General features: G+C 34.3%; 1 protein-coding gene across 1 annotated transcript; it reads left to right on the forward strand.

The window, feature by feature from the left end:
• Positions 1–785: 785 nt before the first annotated feature.
• On the forward strand, positions 786–18,699 carry LOC140787491 (uncharacterized). The gene is made up of 14 exons (XM_073136432.1): positions 786–1,004; positions 1,098–1,314; positions 1,664–1,756; positions 1,845–1,935; positions 3,232–3,298; positions 8,239–8,279; positions 8,863–9,036; positions 9,248–9,346; positions 11,827–11,895; positions 13,839–13,977; positions 16,535–16,736; positions 16,894–17,027; positions 17,118–17,157; positions 18,363–18,699. The coding sequence occupies exons 1-14, from the start codon at positions 831–833 to the stop codon at positions 18,557–18,559; spliced, it is 1,737 nt and encodes a 578-aa protein (XP_072992533.1). The 5' UTR covers positions 786–830; the 3' UTR covers positions 18,560–18,699.

Below are 18,699 nucleotides of genomic sequence, written 5' to 3' on the forward strand. Positions count from 1 at the left end.
ACTTCGGACTTTAATCTCTTAGAACTGCCTGATGATGAAGCCGAAGCCAGAGTTTCCAAATCAGGTTGAGGTTGAGATTGAGATTCTATATGATCATCAAAGGAATCCATATTGGAGAGAATTTGCTAATTTAAATACTAAAAATCTTCAAACCTTTAATTTGGAAAGAACTTAAGAGATTAGAGGATTTGAGAATGTGTGATGAATTTAGAAAATTTATCATCTATTTATAAGCATGAGATAAGTTAAAATTACCAAAATACCCCTATAAACTAGTTGTTTATTTATGTTAAAAGGGTAAAATGGTAAAAAAAGGTAGAGGTCCTATTTTGCTAATTTTCTGAATTTTTTAGCTATTTTTATAGTATTTTTTACCGTTAGTTCGTTATATATATATTTTAAATATAATTTTGTTCTTCTTTGTTAAAAAAAAGGTATATTAAAAAAATTAAATATTACATGGGCTGATGTGTGATGGGAGATGGGCTAAAAAATTTAAAGAATACTTGTACTTGGGCTGAATTGTGATGGGAGAATGGGCTAAAAAAATTATAAAATGATACAGTGTACAATATTTCCCGTTATATTTTACTGTACGAGAGGGCCGAACGGGCGGGCCTAACGGGCGGGCCGAACGGGCGGGCCGAACGGGCGGGATTTCGGGCCGGGCCGGGCGGGCAAAGATTGGCCCGTGCCGCCCATTGGTAGTTCGAGCCCGGGCCGGGCTTAGCCCGGTCCAAACCGGGCCAAGTCGGGCCGGGCCCAATGATCAGGTCTACTGCAGACGAGTCTCTCCTTCATCCTCCCTCTTCCCTCCTCTCTCCGCGACAATGGAATCCCAAAGCGACGGCGCTGCAAAAGCCTCGACCTCCTCTTTGATCAAAGACGGCGCCGTATCCGGCGTCCTCCCGGCGGCTGAGGCCTTCGCAGTCCACTACCCTGGCTACCCCTCCTCCCCTTCCCGCGCCGTGGAGACTCTCGGTGGTCTCTCTGAGATCGCAAAGGTAATGCCTTTATGCACTTTTCTTGCCCTAACCTCTTTCTCCAACTTGGTTTATTTTTTTATTTATTCAACTAGCTTCTTCTGTAATTTTTAGTTGCGGAGCTCGGAATCCGGCTTCATGGAGCTCCGATTCCGCCCGGAAGACCCCTACTCCCACCCGGCCTATGGAGTGCTCCGCCCCGCCGCAAGTCTCCTCCTCAAGATCACGAAAACCAAGGATGAAAGTTGCAAGGAGGGGGAGGCATCGTCTGGGAAGGAGCAGCTCTCGGCGGAGGTTGTGGCACGCGTGAATCAAGCGTATCATTTTGAAGGTGAGAACTGTTTTGTCCTCCCCATTACCCGTTCGATAAAAGGTTCCGATTTTCTTCTCTTCTAGTTTTACTGGTCGATTACATTTTGACCTACTGAACTATGATACAATAGTACATTACATCCTTCTTAAGAAGACCGTATCCCCTCCTCACCTTTTCGAAACGTAAGATCTAACTGCCTTAATGAAGAAAAATTGCTACGTTAGACGTAATACATTCAGACAGACATGAGATAGGAGTAAGAGCACTGAGAGTATTGGGCGGCTGGGTGAGGAGGAAGTTACAATAGAATGTCATTTAGGTCCTTTTTTGTCCTTTCTGCTTATCTGTGAAGTTGGTTTAATGCAAGGCATGGTGGACTATCAACATGTTCTTGGGGTTCAAGCTGCCGAGGCGAGAAGAAAGAAGCGGCCTTGGGGTTCAGATGACTCATCGCAGTTAGGTACTTATCAAGCACCTTATCAAGCAGAGGTGGCGGCTATGTTTTGATTGCTCAGTATTTGTGGTTGTCTTTGTCTACTTAATTGCAGAAAAAGGCGAAAGCCTGGACATGGATAACTCAGATGTGATGATGCTAGTTCCACCGCTCTTCTCGATCAAGGACAAGCCAGAGAAAATAGTGTGAGTTTCTGTAGTTTTAGCCTTTTAGGTCTTTCTATACATTGTTAATGAGTATTGAGTTGGTCTTCATTCCATGTGGGAGTGTTGTTGCATAACCAGTAGGAAAACTATCTTTTATCAACAAATAACCGATATGGATGCCAGTATCTTGCTCAGGCTTTTACTTTTAGTACACTGTGATGGGATTATCATTCCATGTTATTGTGCATTATGTCCTTTTTAATTGATCTTTCTGTTGTTGATTTAATTCTCCTTCAATCTTCCTCTCTTGACCTTCTTACCTCAATAAAAGCAGATTAGAAAGTCAGGATACATTTATATTCACTTTTCAACTTCTTGTCTTAGTATGACTAAGTACCTTTATTAGCATCCTGCTCTAGGATCATTATTTTGTTCCTGTCCTTGCCCTTAACAACAAGAATAATCTCTAGAGCAAGTATAGACCGTTATAATTGACAAGAAGATATATAAGTTGCAAAAATGCCTCAATTCTTTCTTAGTGAACAACTATCTACTGTTGATCAGGGCATGGTTTACTTTTTGTTATTAGGTTCCAAAAAAGTTACTCCAGCAACATTAGATTTTGAGAAGTTATTCCAACAACATGCTTGATTATGATAGTAAATTGGATACATCTTTCTTTAGCTATTCCAACAACACGATTGATTATGATAGTAAATTGGATACATCTTTGTCTTTCAGTTTGATGATTTCATTAAATTGTATAGGTTTAAATTTTCCATTTCATTGTCATTATATGTACAATAGTACAAAAAGGTGTATCTAATTTATCTTTCAGATAAATCAGAAATTCTAAATTTCAATTAGGGCTGTTTCTTGCATGCATTAAGTGAAATTAGTTGGAATAGGACTGCATGCAGGCCTGTTTTTGGGTTTGGTTGATCACATGCATTGCTATGATATGCATGATTGCACCTGATATGAGTTATACCAACAAATGATTATGATAATAGATATATTTATAACTATAGATTAGAATACAAAACAAATTATAAAATGGTAAGATAATGTAAATACTACTTACATATTATAAGATATTAGATTAGATATCATATAATTTAAATTATTTACTTCATAAGAAAGTAAAATAAACCTGTCTTTTTGCTTTGATAAGTTTGAATAATGCAGCCATATGGTATATAGTTGGCCTCCAACTTCTGGACATTGATAGTATTTCTTTGCTTCTATTGAATACTTTTGTTTTGATTACTTTGCTTATGCCATTTTCTCAATGATGGTCCTAATTATTACCAATTATTATTCAAATTTTTATAGGCTTAAACCATCAGTCAACTTGTTTTCAAAAAACATTCAAAGGGCTGTTGTGGAGCACCGGTGGGAGGTATATTGATCTATCTTGTATCTTGGGATGCTTCATACATTGATACATATGTTCATATGCATGTACTTATTTCTTTTGCATTTTTTGTTTACCTTGCTTCTGAAACTTAACAAGATGCTTATATTGATGCAACTATGGCTTGACTAGTTTGATACCAGTAAGTTGCATAGAAAAGTGTCATATGAGAATAATGAGGATTAGGCAGTACTAGAAACTTGACTTTTTACTTCCTATGTAACTAAAATTTAAACTTTTAATTGACATGCCTACTATAAAAGAAAAAATTTGCCTAGTTCCTACTGAAACTAATTGACTAGCATGACACACTTTTCATATGAATGCTCAAATTTACATGCAAATTATATCAAGTGATTAAAGTCCTCTTATGAAATAATTAATATCCATAAGGAGAAGTTCAAGCTCTTGTCATAGTGTTAATGTAAGGTTTCCACTTCTCTCTCTTCCCCTGCTTTTTTTTTTTTGAAGCTGATTGTTTGGTGGGTTTATGAGTTTTCATCTACACTAATGAGGTTCCAATAAAAGAAGTACATACAAGTTTAGAGATTGGATTTTTGAGAAATGCAAGAAGGATATTAAACATTGTTGGAAGCTTAAAGTGTTATCAATTTAGAGAAATCTTGTGAGTGCACCCTACATTTCTGTAGTTTTGCCATTTTCATGGTGAAATTATTGTCATTCATTAATAAAAATATGTTATAAATCTTTTGAGGGAAACTAGAAGCTAGATAGGTGAGCACTATTATTTTAAACACAAGTAACAAAAATGGATTGTAATGGGATCTCAATTTGTCTTTCATATTCCATGTTGGTAACAAGTATGTTGGTTCCTAGTTCTTACATAGTTGAGCAAAGTATCAATTTATTATATTCGTATGCGAGTTTACAAAATGTTAAGATAATTCTGCTTGCATTATTATATGACAAATGATGCTCCATTGTTTAATGTACAAAATGAAATATCGTTGACATTAGAAATATCATAAGGAAAGATGGTTAGGTAGCTTAAGTTGGCCTCCTAAACCATAGACATTACAATGATTTGATAAATTCATGCAACCTAATACATGTGTTGTTAACTAGGCCCCGTTTGGTTCGAGACTAAGCCTCAAACTCGATTAGTTAGTCTCATTTCTTAGTGTTGATTTGGGTACCGTAAACTAGTTTAAGATAATTTGGTATTTAGTTCTGAACTAGTTTAAGAGTGTATTTATTATTTATGATGTGATGTGAAAAGGTGAAAAAGTGTTGGTTTTGGAGGGAAATGGATGAGATATAAATTTAATGGACAAAATTACACTTCTCATGTAATGATGATAGTCATTATTATAATTTATGAATAATATGTGGTGTCTATAATAGTCATTTGCGGGCTAAAGTGTAATTTGTAGGCTTAAATGAATATTGGAGATATATTTGCAAGCTTAAATAAATATGAGAGATATATTTGCAGGCTTAAAATGAATATGTGTTGTCTATAATAGTCATCTGCGGACGTAAGTGTAATTTTTAAATTATTTGCAGAATTATATGGTGTCTATGATAACAATTTGTTGGCTTAAATGAATATGAGAGATATATTTGCTGCCTTGCGTCTTCAAACTGAACACCCTAGGAGCAATTAAGCCCACAAATTCAGTCTGCAAACTAAACATGTCTTGCGATTAAGCCCGCAAATCCAGTCTGCAAACTGAACATGTCTTGCGATTAAGCCCGCAAACAGAATTATTCTCTCTCCATTTTCCTCGCTGAGAAAGAGGAGAGAAGAGAGAGGACAGTGATGATGAGATTAGACATGATTTGATAAGTCTCAGTATATGGACTTATTCTTCTTATTTGCATACTTTACATTCTAAGTCAGCAAATAATCCGACTAAGCCGGCAAATATATAACATATAAGCCTGCAAATGTCAGAGTAGTGACTCATCATGATTTTTTTAATTTCTTTAAATAAACATCACGTAATATTTATTAACAATCGTTGGATGTGTATAGTTAATTTATAATAACAATTTTTTTCGTACGTCTACAATTTTATTTTTAAGCCTGCAATGGCTTTTTTTGTAAGCTAGTTAACTAGTCTTGCTGCCTTCTAAGCTTGTAAATTGGCCAATTTAGTTAACCTTAAGCCCGCAAATATATTTTTAAGCCTATAAAACAATGTTTTTACACCCTTTTTAATAACCAACGAGTTACTTTTATTTTATATAATTTTTTATTAAACCTACATTAAACGATATTTTTAGTAAAAATATTTTAAAAATAATTATATTTTATCTACTCAAATTATTCACACTATTTTTCTGTAATTTTTATTTTATTTCTAGGGTTCTCATGTAATAGGACATAATATTTACAATATAAATATTTGTGTATTTTGAAAGAGAGGAGAAAAGAGAGAGGAGAAAAGAGAGAAGAGAAAAGAGAGAAGAGATAAGATTGACAAGACATTATACTGATAGATGTAAGTCACGTCAATGGTAAAATTAAAATCAAATTAAAAGAATAATAAAAATTATATAATGTTATTTAATTATTTATTGAGGACTGAACTTGATTAAGGAAAATAAAGTTATTTTAGTGTTTGGTTAGACCTTCCCTAAACCCAAAACAAACGGGGGCCTAGATATTAGGTATTCCAAATTTAAAGGCATTATTGTTTTGACTATATTAAAATCAAGGTTCGAAAAATAGGGATCCAGATCGGTCTTTTGAAAAAAAGATACGTATTGGCTGTATTGGTCGCTTGGATTGGATCAGATTTTTTTTAATTATATAAATTCTAAATATTTTTTAAAAATGCAGAAATTTTTTATAAGTTAAAAAAAATGATAAAAAAAATAAAGAAGAAAAACTATGATGCAGTTAGAACTAAAAAGAATAAGATATTAGAGAGAACGAGTGAAAGAAAACCAAACAAAAGAAAGAAAAATTATGGTGCAGTGAAGAAGAAGAAAAGAGAAGAAAATGAGATAGAGAGTGAAAGAAATGAAAATATTGAGAGAGAAATAAAGAAATAATTTTAAAAATTACGTAGTAGAGTTCGCCAGAGTTAGATTTGTGTCGCCAAAGTTCGTCGGAGTTAGATATCTCTGTAAGAAAAATAATAGCTATATAGTAAGAAGAGAAAATGAGAAAGAAAGAATGAAAGAGAGAGAGAGAGAGGAATGAGTGAAAGAGAGAAAGAGAGATAGAGAGTTCGGATCAGGCTTGGATTGGAATCAGCAGGTCATGCGAACCATGATTAAAATTAATATTTGATTTTATTTTGTACTTATACAAGCACCTTGTAATGAGAAGTAGGTGCCCCCAGAAAAGAATATATGTACATTTTGTACAATTTTAAAAGGGAAAGAAACTCAACAAGATTTTCATTATATTCTTTAAGAAGATTTTATATTTGTTAAGAAGGACCTACAATTTTTCTTTATTGAATAGCTTAGAAGTTAGAACTACTATTTTCTTGCACAAGCACATACTTTAAATTACAAATATTAAGAAATTCTCCCAGTTGTTAGAAACAGTATAAATTTAAGTTTGTTGATCTTTTTGAAAATTGTTTGACAAATTACATGAGTAATGTTTTTGTAAGAGATAAAAGTGTTGGGACAATAAATACTACAAGAATGCAATGCATTTACAATTTAGAATGTCTTTGCTAAGTTTGGTTACTTTTGGTTGGTTTTTGATGATTTCACATGTTAGTTTGCTTGGCCAAACACAGAATGAGGTAGGGGTAGCAATTGAGTTAGGTTGGGTTAAGTTCAAGGCGGCACAAACATGATCCGTTATTGAATGAGTTGGAATATTAAAAACAAACATGACCCGTTTATTAAACTTGTTATATGGGTCACCTATGTCACATAAATGAGTTAGATGTGCTATTCTTGTTATAACATGTTTGTTCGGATTATAAATGGGTTATTCAGATGATAAATAGATTTTTGTATCAGAATAGAGTCACTGGGTTATAAACAGATTATCAAGTTATAAATGGTTTGAAATTAAATGCGATAAGCAGGTTGAGGTAATAAACACAAACATGACTTGTTTAATAATTTGGTTAGGCAGGTCAACCCATTTATGACTTGAACTTGATTATACTAAAATTAAATTCATTAAAAACCTTCTGGTTTGTACCGGGTTATCATGTATGGTAACAGAGTTCCACCCTTAAATGAGGTAATCTCAATCTGCATCAATTGCAACTTCAAACCTTGCCTAAAGCAAGGTTTAGGAATTGGAGTTCAAGAATCAAGACTGAGAATTGGAGTTCATTTGGCTATGTTGCCTTTTAATCCTAAACAATTGCTCGTACGTTCCCAGGCTTGTGTGTTATCCCAAGTGGATCAGAGCATCAGCTAGTTGCTCTTATGGTTCCTATTTGCTAAAATAAAAAATCTTATACTAGCTGGAGCTTGTTGCTCTTTCTTGTGGTTGGTATTTGCTCGTATCTTCACAGGCTCGAGGCATAATAAGCAAAATGTAGGGGGTCCAATAGTAAATATTTGTATGGTAGGTCGTGATTGATAATAAAAGCAAAAGGTAGGGTGTTTTTAATAAAATTTTCTGGAGAATAATTATATGTTAAATGATGTGGAGTATTTTATATTTTTGCGATCTGATGAACATGATTTCTTCTTGAATTATCATTCATAGTTTTGAACCTATGATATAAAACCATTTGAAGATTTCAGTTATGACTGTCTTTGTGGACTTTCTTATGAATGCTCTAGGTAGTTCACTGTGAACTTTTCATTTTTGTTCCTTTAGCAATTTCTTTATAACTTTTCCATTTTATGTGGCCTTTTTAGCTCTTGTAATTTTGATGCAAATGATACTTCTTTTATTTTAAGTGGTTATAATTATCTAGCTACTAGTGGGTTGTGATGACTGACCTAGGATCATTTTATGTTTTCAGATGGATATTGATCAATGCCTTGCGATCGCTTTCAACATAAAAAATATCCTTTATAAATCAGCTTCTTTCGTATTTCTATCCAGGATAGTTTATACACGATCCAGATGAGTTATCTGATTTGCTACAGATTTAAGTGTGAAAGCTTGTGCTGACCATGAGCTGTTGGCATGATTCCGAACCATATATTGCGGTCTTTGTTTACTGTCCCATTTCTGTGCAAATATTGTCCAAAGAAGTTGGTACTTTGCACTTTGATTGGAGTATTCTAAGATTAGAAAAGAGCTCAAAAATCTTCCCAATTGCAGTTCTTGTAAAAATAAAAAATAAAAAATAAAAAATAAGAGTTTCAATTGCAGATGTTTATTTGCCCTTTGTATCTCCAGCTGAATTCTATCAAATTTATCTTTCCCAAGTCTAGCTCAACAAATTTTTGGTGGAGCATGTACTGTCAAAGATAATTTAAATCTCGCTTCAGGTGGAGCATGTACTGTGAACTGTCTTGTCATGTTTTGAATCTTAAATGTCAGTTACTGTAAGCTATATAATATATCTAAGCTATGATATATTATAAATTATCTTGGTACTAGCTGCAATATCTCACAGTTTGCTTAACTTATGATTCATAAGCATTCCCAAGAAGATCAACTGGGAAGATAACATTTCAAAGGGAACAACTGAGTGGGAGTGGCAGGTGGCTGTATCCAAACTATTTGAGGAACGTCCTATATGGCCTAGATGGTCACTTCATGAGCGCATGCTTGATGATGGGATGCAGGTCTCCGAAAACCAGCTGAAAAGGTTTTTCTGTCACCTTTCTCTATATCTTTCATAATCAGTTGCTGGAAAGGCCAGAAAATGTTTTCCCATGATTTATTGCTTGCACTTTCTGTTGGGTCTTCCATGTTATATTCTAATGCTTTAACTTGTTCATGTTATGTTCTCTTTTCCATCATGAGCATCTGGCTTTGAAGCAACCTTATTCATAACTTTTTTTCTCCTGATTTCGCAGGCTTCTTTTTAGATCTGGCTATTACTTCTCTACTGGACCATTTGGTCGATTTTGGATTAGAAAAGGATATGATCCTCGTACTGATCCTGAGTCACGAATGTAAGGATATTGTTTGACATTAATTAAACAAATTTTTTTATTGTTCCATTGAGTATGCAGACGCTGTCAGCTAGTCTGCTTTCTTTTCTCCTTCCTACTGTTATTTGAATGTTTGATTTGCTATTACAAAAAGTAATATTTTTTTCTTATCCGGAACAATCAATACATATAGTCATATAGATTACATATTAATGGAGGATAATCCACAATCTGCGGCTTATTGTAGAAAATATAAGTTGTGCCATGATTTTGTGATTCTTATCAGCGAATCTGACTAGCTATATTTCCACAAAACATTGAGTAGTAATTTCTGAATTATGCTGATTTCAATTTTCTATAAATGCATGATGGAGAATAGCTGAAGGATGCAACATATGTCCTAAAAGTTATTGTATGAGCCTATGAGGAGAACAACTTAAGAAAAAAATGTAGTCTGCTATTTTTTGTTGCCATATCTAGGTAGCTTGTAGAGTTATTTATATGTGATATTGATGAACTAATTTGTCTGAATTAATGTTCATACCTTTTCTTGTTTTGGAAAAACAAAATTGTTTATGCTGATTCCAAATTGCAATAGATGCATGAAGAACAAGAAAGAGAACCTTTGGAAGGCATAATAAATTAGTGGAGGTGAAGCATGCTTCTAAAAGTTATTGTTCAAGGAGATTAGCTTGCAAGCCAGATCAGGAATTTGGCATAACTTCGATGTGCTTGTAGAAGACGTATAAAATAAGAGCTGGACAATACCTAGTTGGCAAATTTGTTTCTTGAAGGATTCACAGAATACTTACTTATAGAACCTATAACATGAGAATAAGTCATGGAAGTGAAACACCCATCTTCAACTACACGTGCTTATCACGTGGTTAAATCTCCACGTGGTACTTCATATGACTTGTCGGTAAATGCTTTCACAAGTATATAGGAAAGGTTTCAAAACCATAGATAATACCAAGCAAAATAAATCCAGATACAATTTCCACAGGCCTCAACAAGCCTCAAAGATAAATGTTCAAAATACAAAACTTAAATAATTAAATTCTCGTAGGGGCTAAGTTCAACTAGATGATAAAGTAAATAAACTCTAATAGGAAGTAAAATCAGTTATTTCCTCGCTATTGTATTCGTCTCCTCTAACTCTGTAATGTTTTCACTAAGAGGTGGTGAGCACACAGACCAACGAGTATAATCTAAATAATCTATAAACAATGTAAATGCATAATAAATGTTCCAATGCATACTGATAATTACCAACGAACAAAATAAGCATATTTGAAATAATTTGCAATAAATTCCCATATTATTACAAAATACAAGGAATGCATAATCATATCGTTGTCTAAGCCAACTTCCTATTTTATCAAGATTATAAGATCATGGAATATGATAGTTTGCTCACATAGAGTCTTTGAGTGGTTAGAGTTCAACATGTTCACACAAAATCTTAGATGATTAAATTCAAATGTGCACACACAAAATCTTAGACGAATAGATTCGAACATGCTCACATAGAATCTTAAATAATTAGATTTCAACATGTTCACATAGAATCTTAAATGATTAGATTCTAACATGCTCACATAGAGTTTTAAATAATTAGATTCTAACATGCTCACACAAAGTTTTAAATGATTAGATTATGACATGCTCACACAAAGTCTTAAATGATTAGATTCTAACATGCTCACACAAAGTCTTAAACGATTAGATTCTAACATGCTCACACAAATCTATAATTTACATACAAGTGTAAAAACGAGGAGGGACAGTCATCTAGCAGTAATGTCACTTGTACATGCTCGGTGATGGTTCTTATGACTGGTTGTTTATTGTTATCAGACTAAGGACCCAAGTCGTGAGCCTATATCCTCATCTTCAAAATCATCATGTCACACAACAGAATAATCAAGAGCATATAGCTCATCGATAGATGCCTGGACTTTGTATTATCAGGTAATGTTAGAGCTATAACTCTACGTCACAACTATCATTATAATCTAGTCTCTAATGAGGCAGTGTAATTGTCTTAATGCCACACAGGCTAACGGCTTCAAACGTAGATCGCTAATAATAAGTACTATATAATACACCTCACCCTTAACTCAAGGCTGTGCGAGTGGAAGACACTGCCCAGTCAGGACTTGACTACCTAATGATACGTGCAAATGGTGTAATATCTTCAATTATGTAATTTGTGTCATAGTTATCAAGATTTATACATATACCGTAGATGGATATATAAGAGGGTTTCATACAAGAGATGCGGTAATTAACAACTAATAATTAATAAGACACACGCACAAGTAATATGAGCTTTTGTTTCTTTTAACCTTCACAGTTCAATACTGCCAGTATTTGATATATAGTGATGTGTCACATCCATTATTTGGTTTTTAAACATATATACTTGATGGCATGTACTTAATTAGTTGGAAGTCTGAATAGTAGCTTTTAACTCTTCATACTTTGGCTCTTTCCAGATTCCAAAAGGTTGATTTTCGAGTGCCACCCGAGTTGAGAAATCTTGGTGACATGAGTGGCAATTCTCAGTGAGTGTCAATATGTTTCACTAAGATTTTGTGTTACTACAAGTACTATAGATCATTTTCCTTTTCCCATTAGTTGGAAGTACCTCTTTGCTAAACTCTTTCTGAATGTTATGGTCAAGCTATTTCATTTTATGGCAAATTACCAATTCATGTATGTCTTGATGGGTTATCCTTTTTGGCTCATATGGATCAACATTTGCAATGCACTAGCCTTATGGGTTTGAATTTTATGAAGGTTTATTTGATGTTGGGAAAAGCATACTAAATCAGGCCTTCTAGTTTCCAACTTTTAGAAGTACTCCCTTTTGTTTCATTTTATCTAATAGATTATTGTTCACTAAAGCATTGATGGAATTAAATTCGCAGATTGCTAACTGTGAGTAATATTTATGATAGAAATAGAATCACATGGATGTTCATTAGAAGGCGCAAAGCAGGAATCTGTTATAACTGTGAAACCACAGGGAGTCATTTTAGATAAGTTGCAAACCACAGGGATTTAAATATCTTTTGATTTGATATAAAGTAGATTGATTGGATAGATATTAAGGGTAAATTAGTAATTTAGTTGATATATAGTATAAAATGTATTTTTGATGAATAGTGTTTGTATTCTAGAATAGGGTTATTATGATGTTTAGCTATTATTCTAGACTAAAGAGTTGTATTATAGAATAAGAAAAATGTGATTACAGGGCCATTAGTTGAAATGAACGGGGGCTGAAGGTGCATGGGCCATTAGTGAGATTACAGGGGCCTAGAATTCCATTCTCTTGTTCTCAACATAAGAGATTCAAGATTGAAACTTAAAAGAGATGGTGAAAATTTTGCCATTTATTTCTCAAGCTTATTTGATATCTTGAGATTAGAAAGAACGAAAGACTAATGCTGTACGCAGAAATAGTATTCCTAGTGGATATGAGAGTTGTGAATTGACTAGTTGCAGAAGATGAAAGCCATAAAGACCTGTTATTTTTGATAGTTCACATCAAGTGTACATTGTAAAGCATATGTTATTATTCTGTCATTATTCTTTATTAAAATGGAACACTTGCTTCGGATTTTATTTCTGATCTACTATAAAGCATGGATACTCCAAAACAGGTGGAGTATCCGCATTTGATACTTATCGGATATGGTTACGGGTCGGATATGCCTAGACACATATCTGGTACATATCGGGCATATTTGGATTAAAAGAACATTTAATTGCTAGATACGGCTTGGATATGTCTAGATACGCAATGGATATAATTTGTATTTGGTTATCGATTATATCGGGTGAAAAGAAGCTATTAACCCATTACTCGTTAAGCTTAAGTGGGAGGAAAGTGTTATCAAAGCCTATTCCCCTCATCCCTGTCTCGGCAACATGTTTTTTCCTCTCTCAACATCGGGTGCCTTCCTCTATCAATGACGACGTCGACGACATGACTCTTTCCTCTCTCTAATAATGATGACGATGGGCGACAACAACCCTCATTTCCTTCCCGAGGATGTGTTGACATCTGTTTTCCTTTCTTTTTCTTTTTTGTTTCTTTCTTTTCCGCTTTCATTTTGGCAAGACAGAAAAGTTTTTGTTTCTTTTATGTTTTCTTCTTTTTTTCCTCCTTAAAGTTGGCTGCAGTAAGAGAAATATGTTAGAATAGGCCATAGGGTTTGTATAAAATGTTTTGATGTTGAAAATATGTTAGAATAGGTCATAAGGTCTGTATAAAATGTTTTGATTTTAGAAATATATTAGTATAGGCCTGTAGAAGAATATTTTAGTCTGCAAATGCTTTGATGTTGATAATAGATTTTTTATTAATTAATTTATTAACGTATTCTTGTCGTATCTGTATCATGTTTTTAAGAAATTGCTAAAACCTCGTATCTGTATCATCGTATCCCCATATTTTGTATCTATTTCCATGCTTCATAGTTGATATTGTCTTTTGTAGGTCAAAGCAAAGATTGAAAGATATATGCCGATTTCAAGTTATACCCTCTAAGACTTTTGTCTGCCTGCAATTATTTGAACTGGTTGATGATTTTATTCAAGAAGAAATCAGAAAACCTTCATCACAGACAACTTGCTCAGTAAGTGTGCTTTATACATTCTTTTAGATATTTATTATGTAATCAGTTGTGATCCTTGTCATTTTTAACAAGCTTCTTTGTCTAACTAGTTTAGTATATAGTATATATATCATATATAATTATTTAGTACTTTCTATATATTAAAAATACTAGACTGCTTTGGTGCTCGCCTTCCGCCTAGGCACTAGGCGGTAGGATGACTGCCTGCCACTTACAGCCGCCTTGCAATACACTGTTCATGTCTCTACACAGTTTCCCAAGTGATGCACTACTATCACATATAATAGGTGATAAGAGAAAACACATGCATAGTGTTCCTAAATTCAAGTGCTGCTACAATACTACAATATGCTACCACAACACATCGAAATCCAGTTAATTTAAATAAGTTTTGGTGCAGATTGAGCCAGGTCAACTCGATCCAGACCATTCCCGTTTCCTTCTTGCCCACTCGACCCAAATACGAACCTCGCTCCTCCACCTTCCTTCACATCCCCGGGCTCTCTCTATCTGTTCTATTGTCATCATCATGATGACTATGCTGGGAAGCACCAATGTTGTGAAAAACATCCGCAGGCTGTCAATGCACTATATAGGCATATGCGCTATGTAGGTGCATAAGCGGGTTCATATGCATCAAATAATTAAAATAAACAAACATAAATAGAAGACAATTCTTTTATTGTTAATAAACTAATAAATGAATAAAGTAGCTAAATGATATATGTAGAATCATCCTCATTAAAATCTTATCCATGAATATTAACATGATTTGCAGATCGCAATGAACTACTTCAGGTTAGTGTGCGCACTTGAGGTTTTTATATTTTTGACCATAATTCAATACTCACTTAGACAACTCCGGGAGAATGGAGGCAATGTATAACCTTATTTTATTGACCTCAAGAAATTCACTCATAGCGACCCAAGCTCGCCATGAATTGTTTTAAGTTTGTACACCCACTTGAGGTTTGTAATTTTGCCGATCATTTAGTATGTACTTTTTCATTAAACAACTCCTCAGGAGACCATGGAGGTAATGTATTGCCTCATTTTTAGACCTCGCAAAAGTTTGCTAAGAGCTATCTGAGTAATTTGAGAACTATCTCAAGTTCGTACGGATTTAAGGTCTGTAACTTTTGCCCATAATTTAGTATTCAGTTAAAATAAGTCCTTGAGAGATTACCAAAGATAATGAAGAAATGAGTATTTCTAACAAATATGATATGTTCATAATCATCTACCAATAAAATATTTGAAATAAAGAATATAATAGATATATCAAAAATACAACCTATTAGTTCTCATATGCATTTATAGGTGTATGCCTTTCCATTGCTTGCACAATGCATATGCGGTCAATATGCTATATTTGTGGGACACATGTGCCATACTGCCATATATGCAGTCTGACTTCATATGCACATGTGAGGTGTTTTACCCACTGCCACTGCCACCGCCACCGCCACCGCCACCGCCACCGCCATTACCTATGTGACCTCTGTGCAGCCTCATATGATGCTTTTGAAAAACTGTTGGTGAAACGAACTGTTCATCTTGGCAAATCTGCTGCCAAGACACCTACTGGCGACCACTTGTTAATCCTTGATTGTTGTTCCATTTGACAAAGCAAAACAACCATAGAACTGAAATAAAACAATAACTCCTGTGCCAATGGAAAGGAAATCCTTGCTTGAGATGGTTTTAACATCTCCAAAAGAGATCACATGCTCTCTGGCGAGGGGTGATTTGCTCAAGTTCAAGAAATTGTGGATAGGAAAGAAGACCAAAATTGATATGCTAGAACTGATGAGAAGAGACTTGGACAGAGAATATTTTCCGATTCAAGACTTGATTGAAAGAAAGTCTCCATAAATGTGGCCAACGTTAGTTGGTAATAAGGGTTTATGAATCTGACATATCAATAATAAAAAGAAAAGAAAGGAACTAATATTGGCATAAAACATCTGATTTTCCATGTTTGTGCTGATGATAACCATTTCTGTATTGTAGGCTTTGTTTTCAATTTCCTTCTTTAATATTTTGAGCACATTATAATTGCTATATAATTGATGGCTTAACTCATGGTAGAAAAGAGGGATTGATAACATCATGCTGCAGAGTTGAGTTGCTGCAGACATTAGACATAGATGGATTTAGAAGGATAATAGATCTATGGTAATTTCTAGTCTTGTAATCAAGTTGTGATCTTAGGCTAGTAATTTAATCTCTACAAATTGACATGAGTAAAGAAAATAGAGCCTTAAATAATAGACTGAATTCAATTTAATTTTATACTCAAGTTTAACACATGGAGTTTCTATGACAGTATTTGTTCTGTTTTCCCTGTTTCCACAGTGCAATTTGTGGGATTGTGTGATAATTTGTGTAATTGCTTTTCTGCTTTACATGCGAAAAAGAGGTTCCTCATGCTGTGTGGCAATATTTTATTTTGTTTTTTATATTGAGATTTATGTCTGAATTATCTCAGGCATAGATCATGTTGCACAGGATTTTCTTATACCACGTACTGTTAACCTGACTAATTAGTTTGTAGCATGCAACAGGTTGGTTTTCTAGGCCGATGCTCAGAACCTTGAGGTTGCATGTGAGTATAAGATTCCTGTCTCTATATTCTAATGAAGCTGCAGAAGACTATTTGAGGTCTGCACGGGGACTGCTCGAAAGGTCCAAGAAAGAGGAGGCTTGCAGCAGCAAATTTCAGAGACTAGAAAAGAAGAACGAACATGTGAACGGAGGTTTACTCTGAGTTTTAGACAAAAGTGATTTAATCCATGGCTATAGTGTTCACCGTCCATATCTATTCATATCTACCATCGAATCTTTTCTCCCAATCATTTCTGTGAATTAAATGGTCGTTCAGTTGCACACTGTACCCTTTTCTTTCACCTGCAGATAGTAATTGTTCTAATGAGCTGCCATGCTCTGAATCTAATGAACATGAAGAGCCACATGGTCCTAATGATTGTGAAATTGAAGAGGAAGAAGAGGAGGAAGAGGAAGTCGATGGATATGAATTTGATGCAATGGTAATTTATAATACGACTTTCTTTCATTTCTCTAGTAAATATACATCCTTTAGACCATTCCCAGTAATAATCTACTTTTCCTTTTCATAGGCACAGGAAGGTGGTAATTTCCCTGTCGATGGCAACTCTTGTATCCTTAAGACTTGTAGAACAAGTCATATGATATCTCTTTTCTTTTGTTTCATCACTTACACCAAATTTCATTTCGTTGTGCATACCAAGATTTTTTTATACTTTTCTCTACTTATCTGTCTTGGTTCAATATAAAATCTGGCTGTTTTATCCCTTCGACAATGTTTGGTCCAATCTCTTTTTATTTCAATTATTTCCACTCAATTCATATAGTAGACAGAAAATTTGTATGACCGTGTAGATGAAAAGCTATTTGTGCATAGTGCAAATGAAATAAATTCAACAATCTGTTCAAGATCCTCCAGAAGTATATTCTGACACTACAAAGTGGCTCTGAGTTGCCTGTGTTTAGTGAGCTTCCAAGTAGTTATTTTTTCTCGAGATCTTAAGCTTCAGCATGCCTCTTTCTCAATGACAGCAGATCCCCGTATAACAGAATGTAGGATAAGCGATAAATATAAAGAATTTTACAACTTAGAGATCTAGCATGATTGCAGCATCTTCCTTTCTTTTCCTATTACTAATTTTGATAGAAAATTTCTGTATTTAATTATGATTGATGCACATTGAATTGATGATATCTGATTTTGCTAGTGCTATCAAGGTGTGATTAGTTTGTCGGATTGTGCAAAAATAATGTTTTCATATCTGAGATCACTTGTGGGCTAGCAATCATTACTTCCCTGGCAACCTATAGACTTTTATCAACTCGTGATCATGTATATAATAAAGCAAGGTCTTCAGAAGATAGATTGGGAGAGTGCCTTGCATCCATAATTTCATTAGTTTTCCATGCAACAGCTCTTAGAATTTCAGTAATATGTGAACTTGATGGACTACTTTCTTGCTGTTGCAAGCATCAAACAGTATAGAATGCGTTCTTCAGTGTGGTTTAGATTGCAAAGTAGTTTTCCTTATAGTTTTCTAGTTAGAAAGAAAGTTGCAATTTCAGATTGGCTATGATTGTTTATGAAGCTTGTGCTAATTTACTGTTGATCTTTTCTACATCAAGCTGTATCAAACCGCTCTAATTTATTATTGTTATATTTTTACTAATGCTCTTTTAATGAGGTTATATTGTTCCAATATTCAGTGCAGTTTTTCTCCTCCTCTTTGAATGATGTGCCAAGGTATCGTCCTGTGGATTAATTCTAATTCCCTTCTAATAGAAAATTATAATTGTTTTCCTATACATGTTATTAGACAATCTTCAAGAAAGCATTCCCAATGATTACCTTCAGGAGCTTCTGCGCTGCTTTCCATTCAACAAAGATGCCAAGGACACCCAGCAGAATGATTTGGGCTATGGTTCCGACTTTAGTGATGGAAAGTATGAAATATATGAGCAAGAAAGTGATAACAATGAAGACTACTACAATGGTGAGGATGATTTCTCATGACCACATAGCGGCTAAATGTATTATGTAAATGTAGATTTTTGTTAGCATACTTCTGAAGTCATTTTTTGAGGTTTGGACATGCTGCTGTATATTGTTATTATTATTATAGTCAATTATGATTCAGCTTCTTCCAGGGAAAA

The sequence above is a fragment of the Typha latifolia genome, chromosome 4, assembly GCF_019914945.1.
Source record: "Typha latifolia isolate L0001 chromosome 4, TyphaL0001v2, whole genome shotgun sequence".
Lineage (NCBI taxonomy): Eukaryota > Viridiplantae > Streptophyta > Magnoliopsida > Poales > Typhaceae > Typha > Typha latifolia.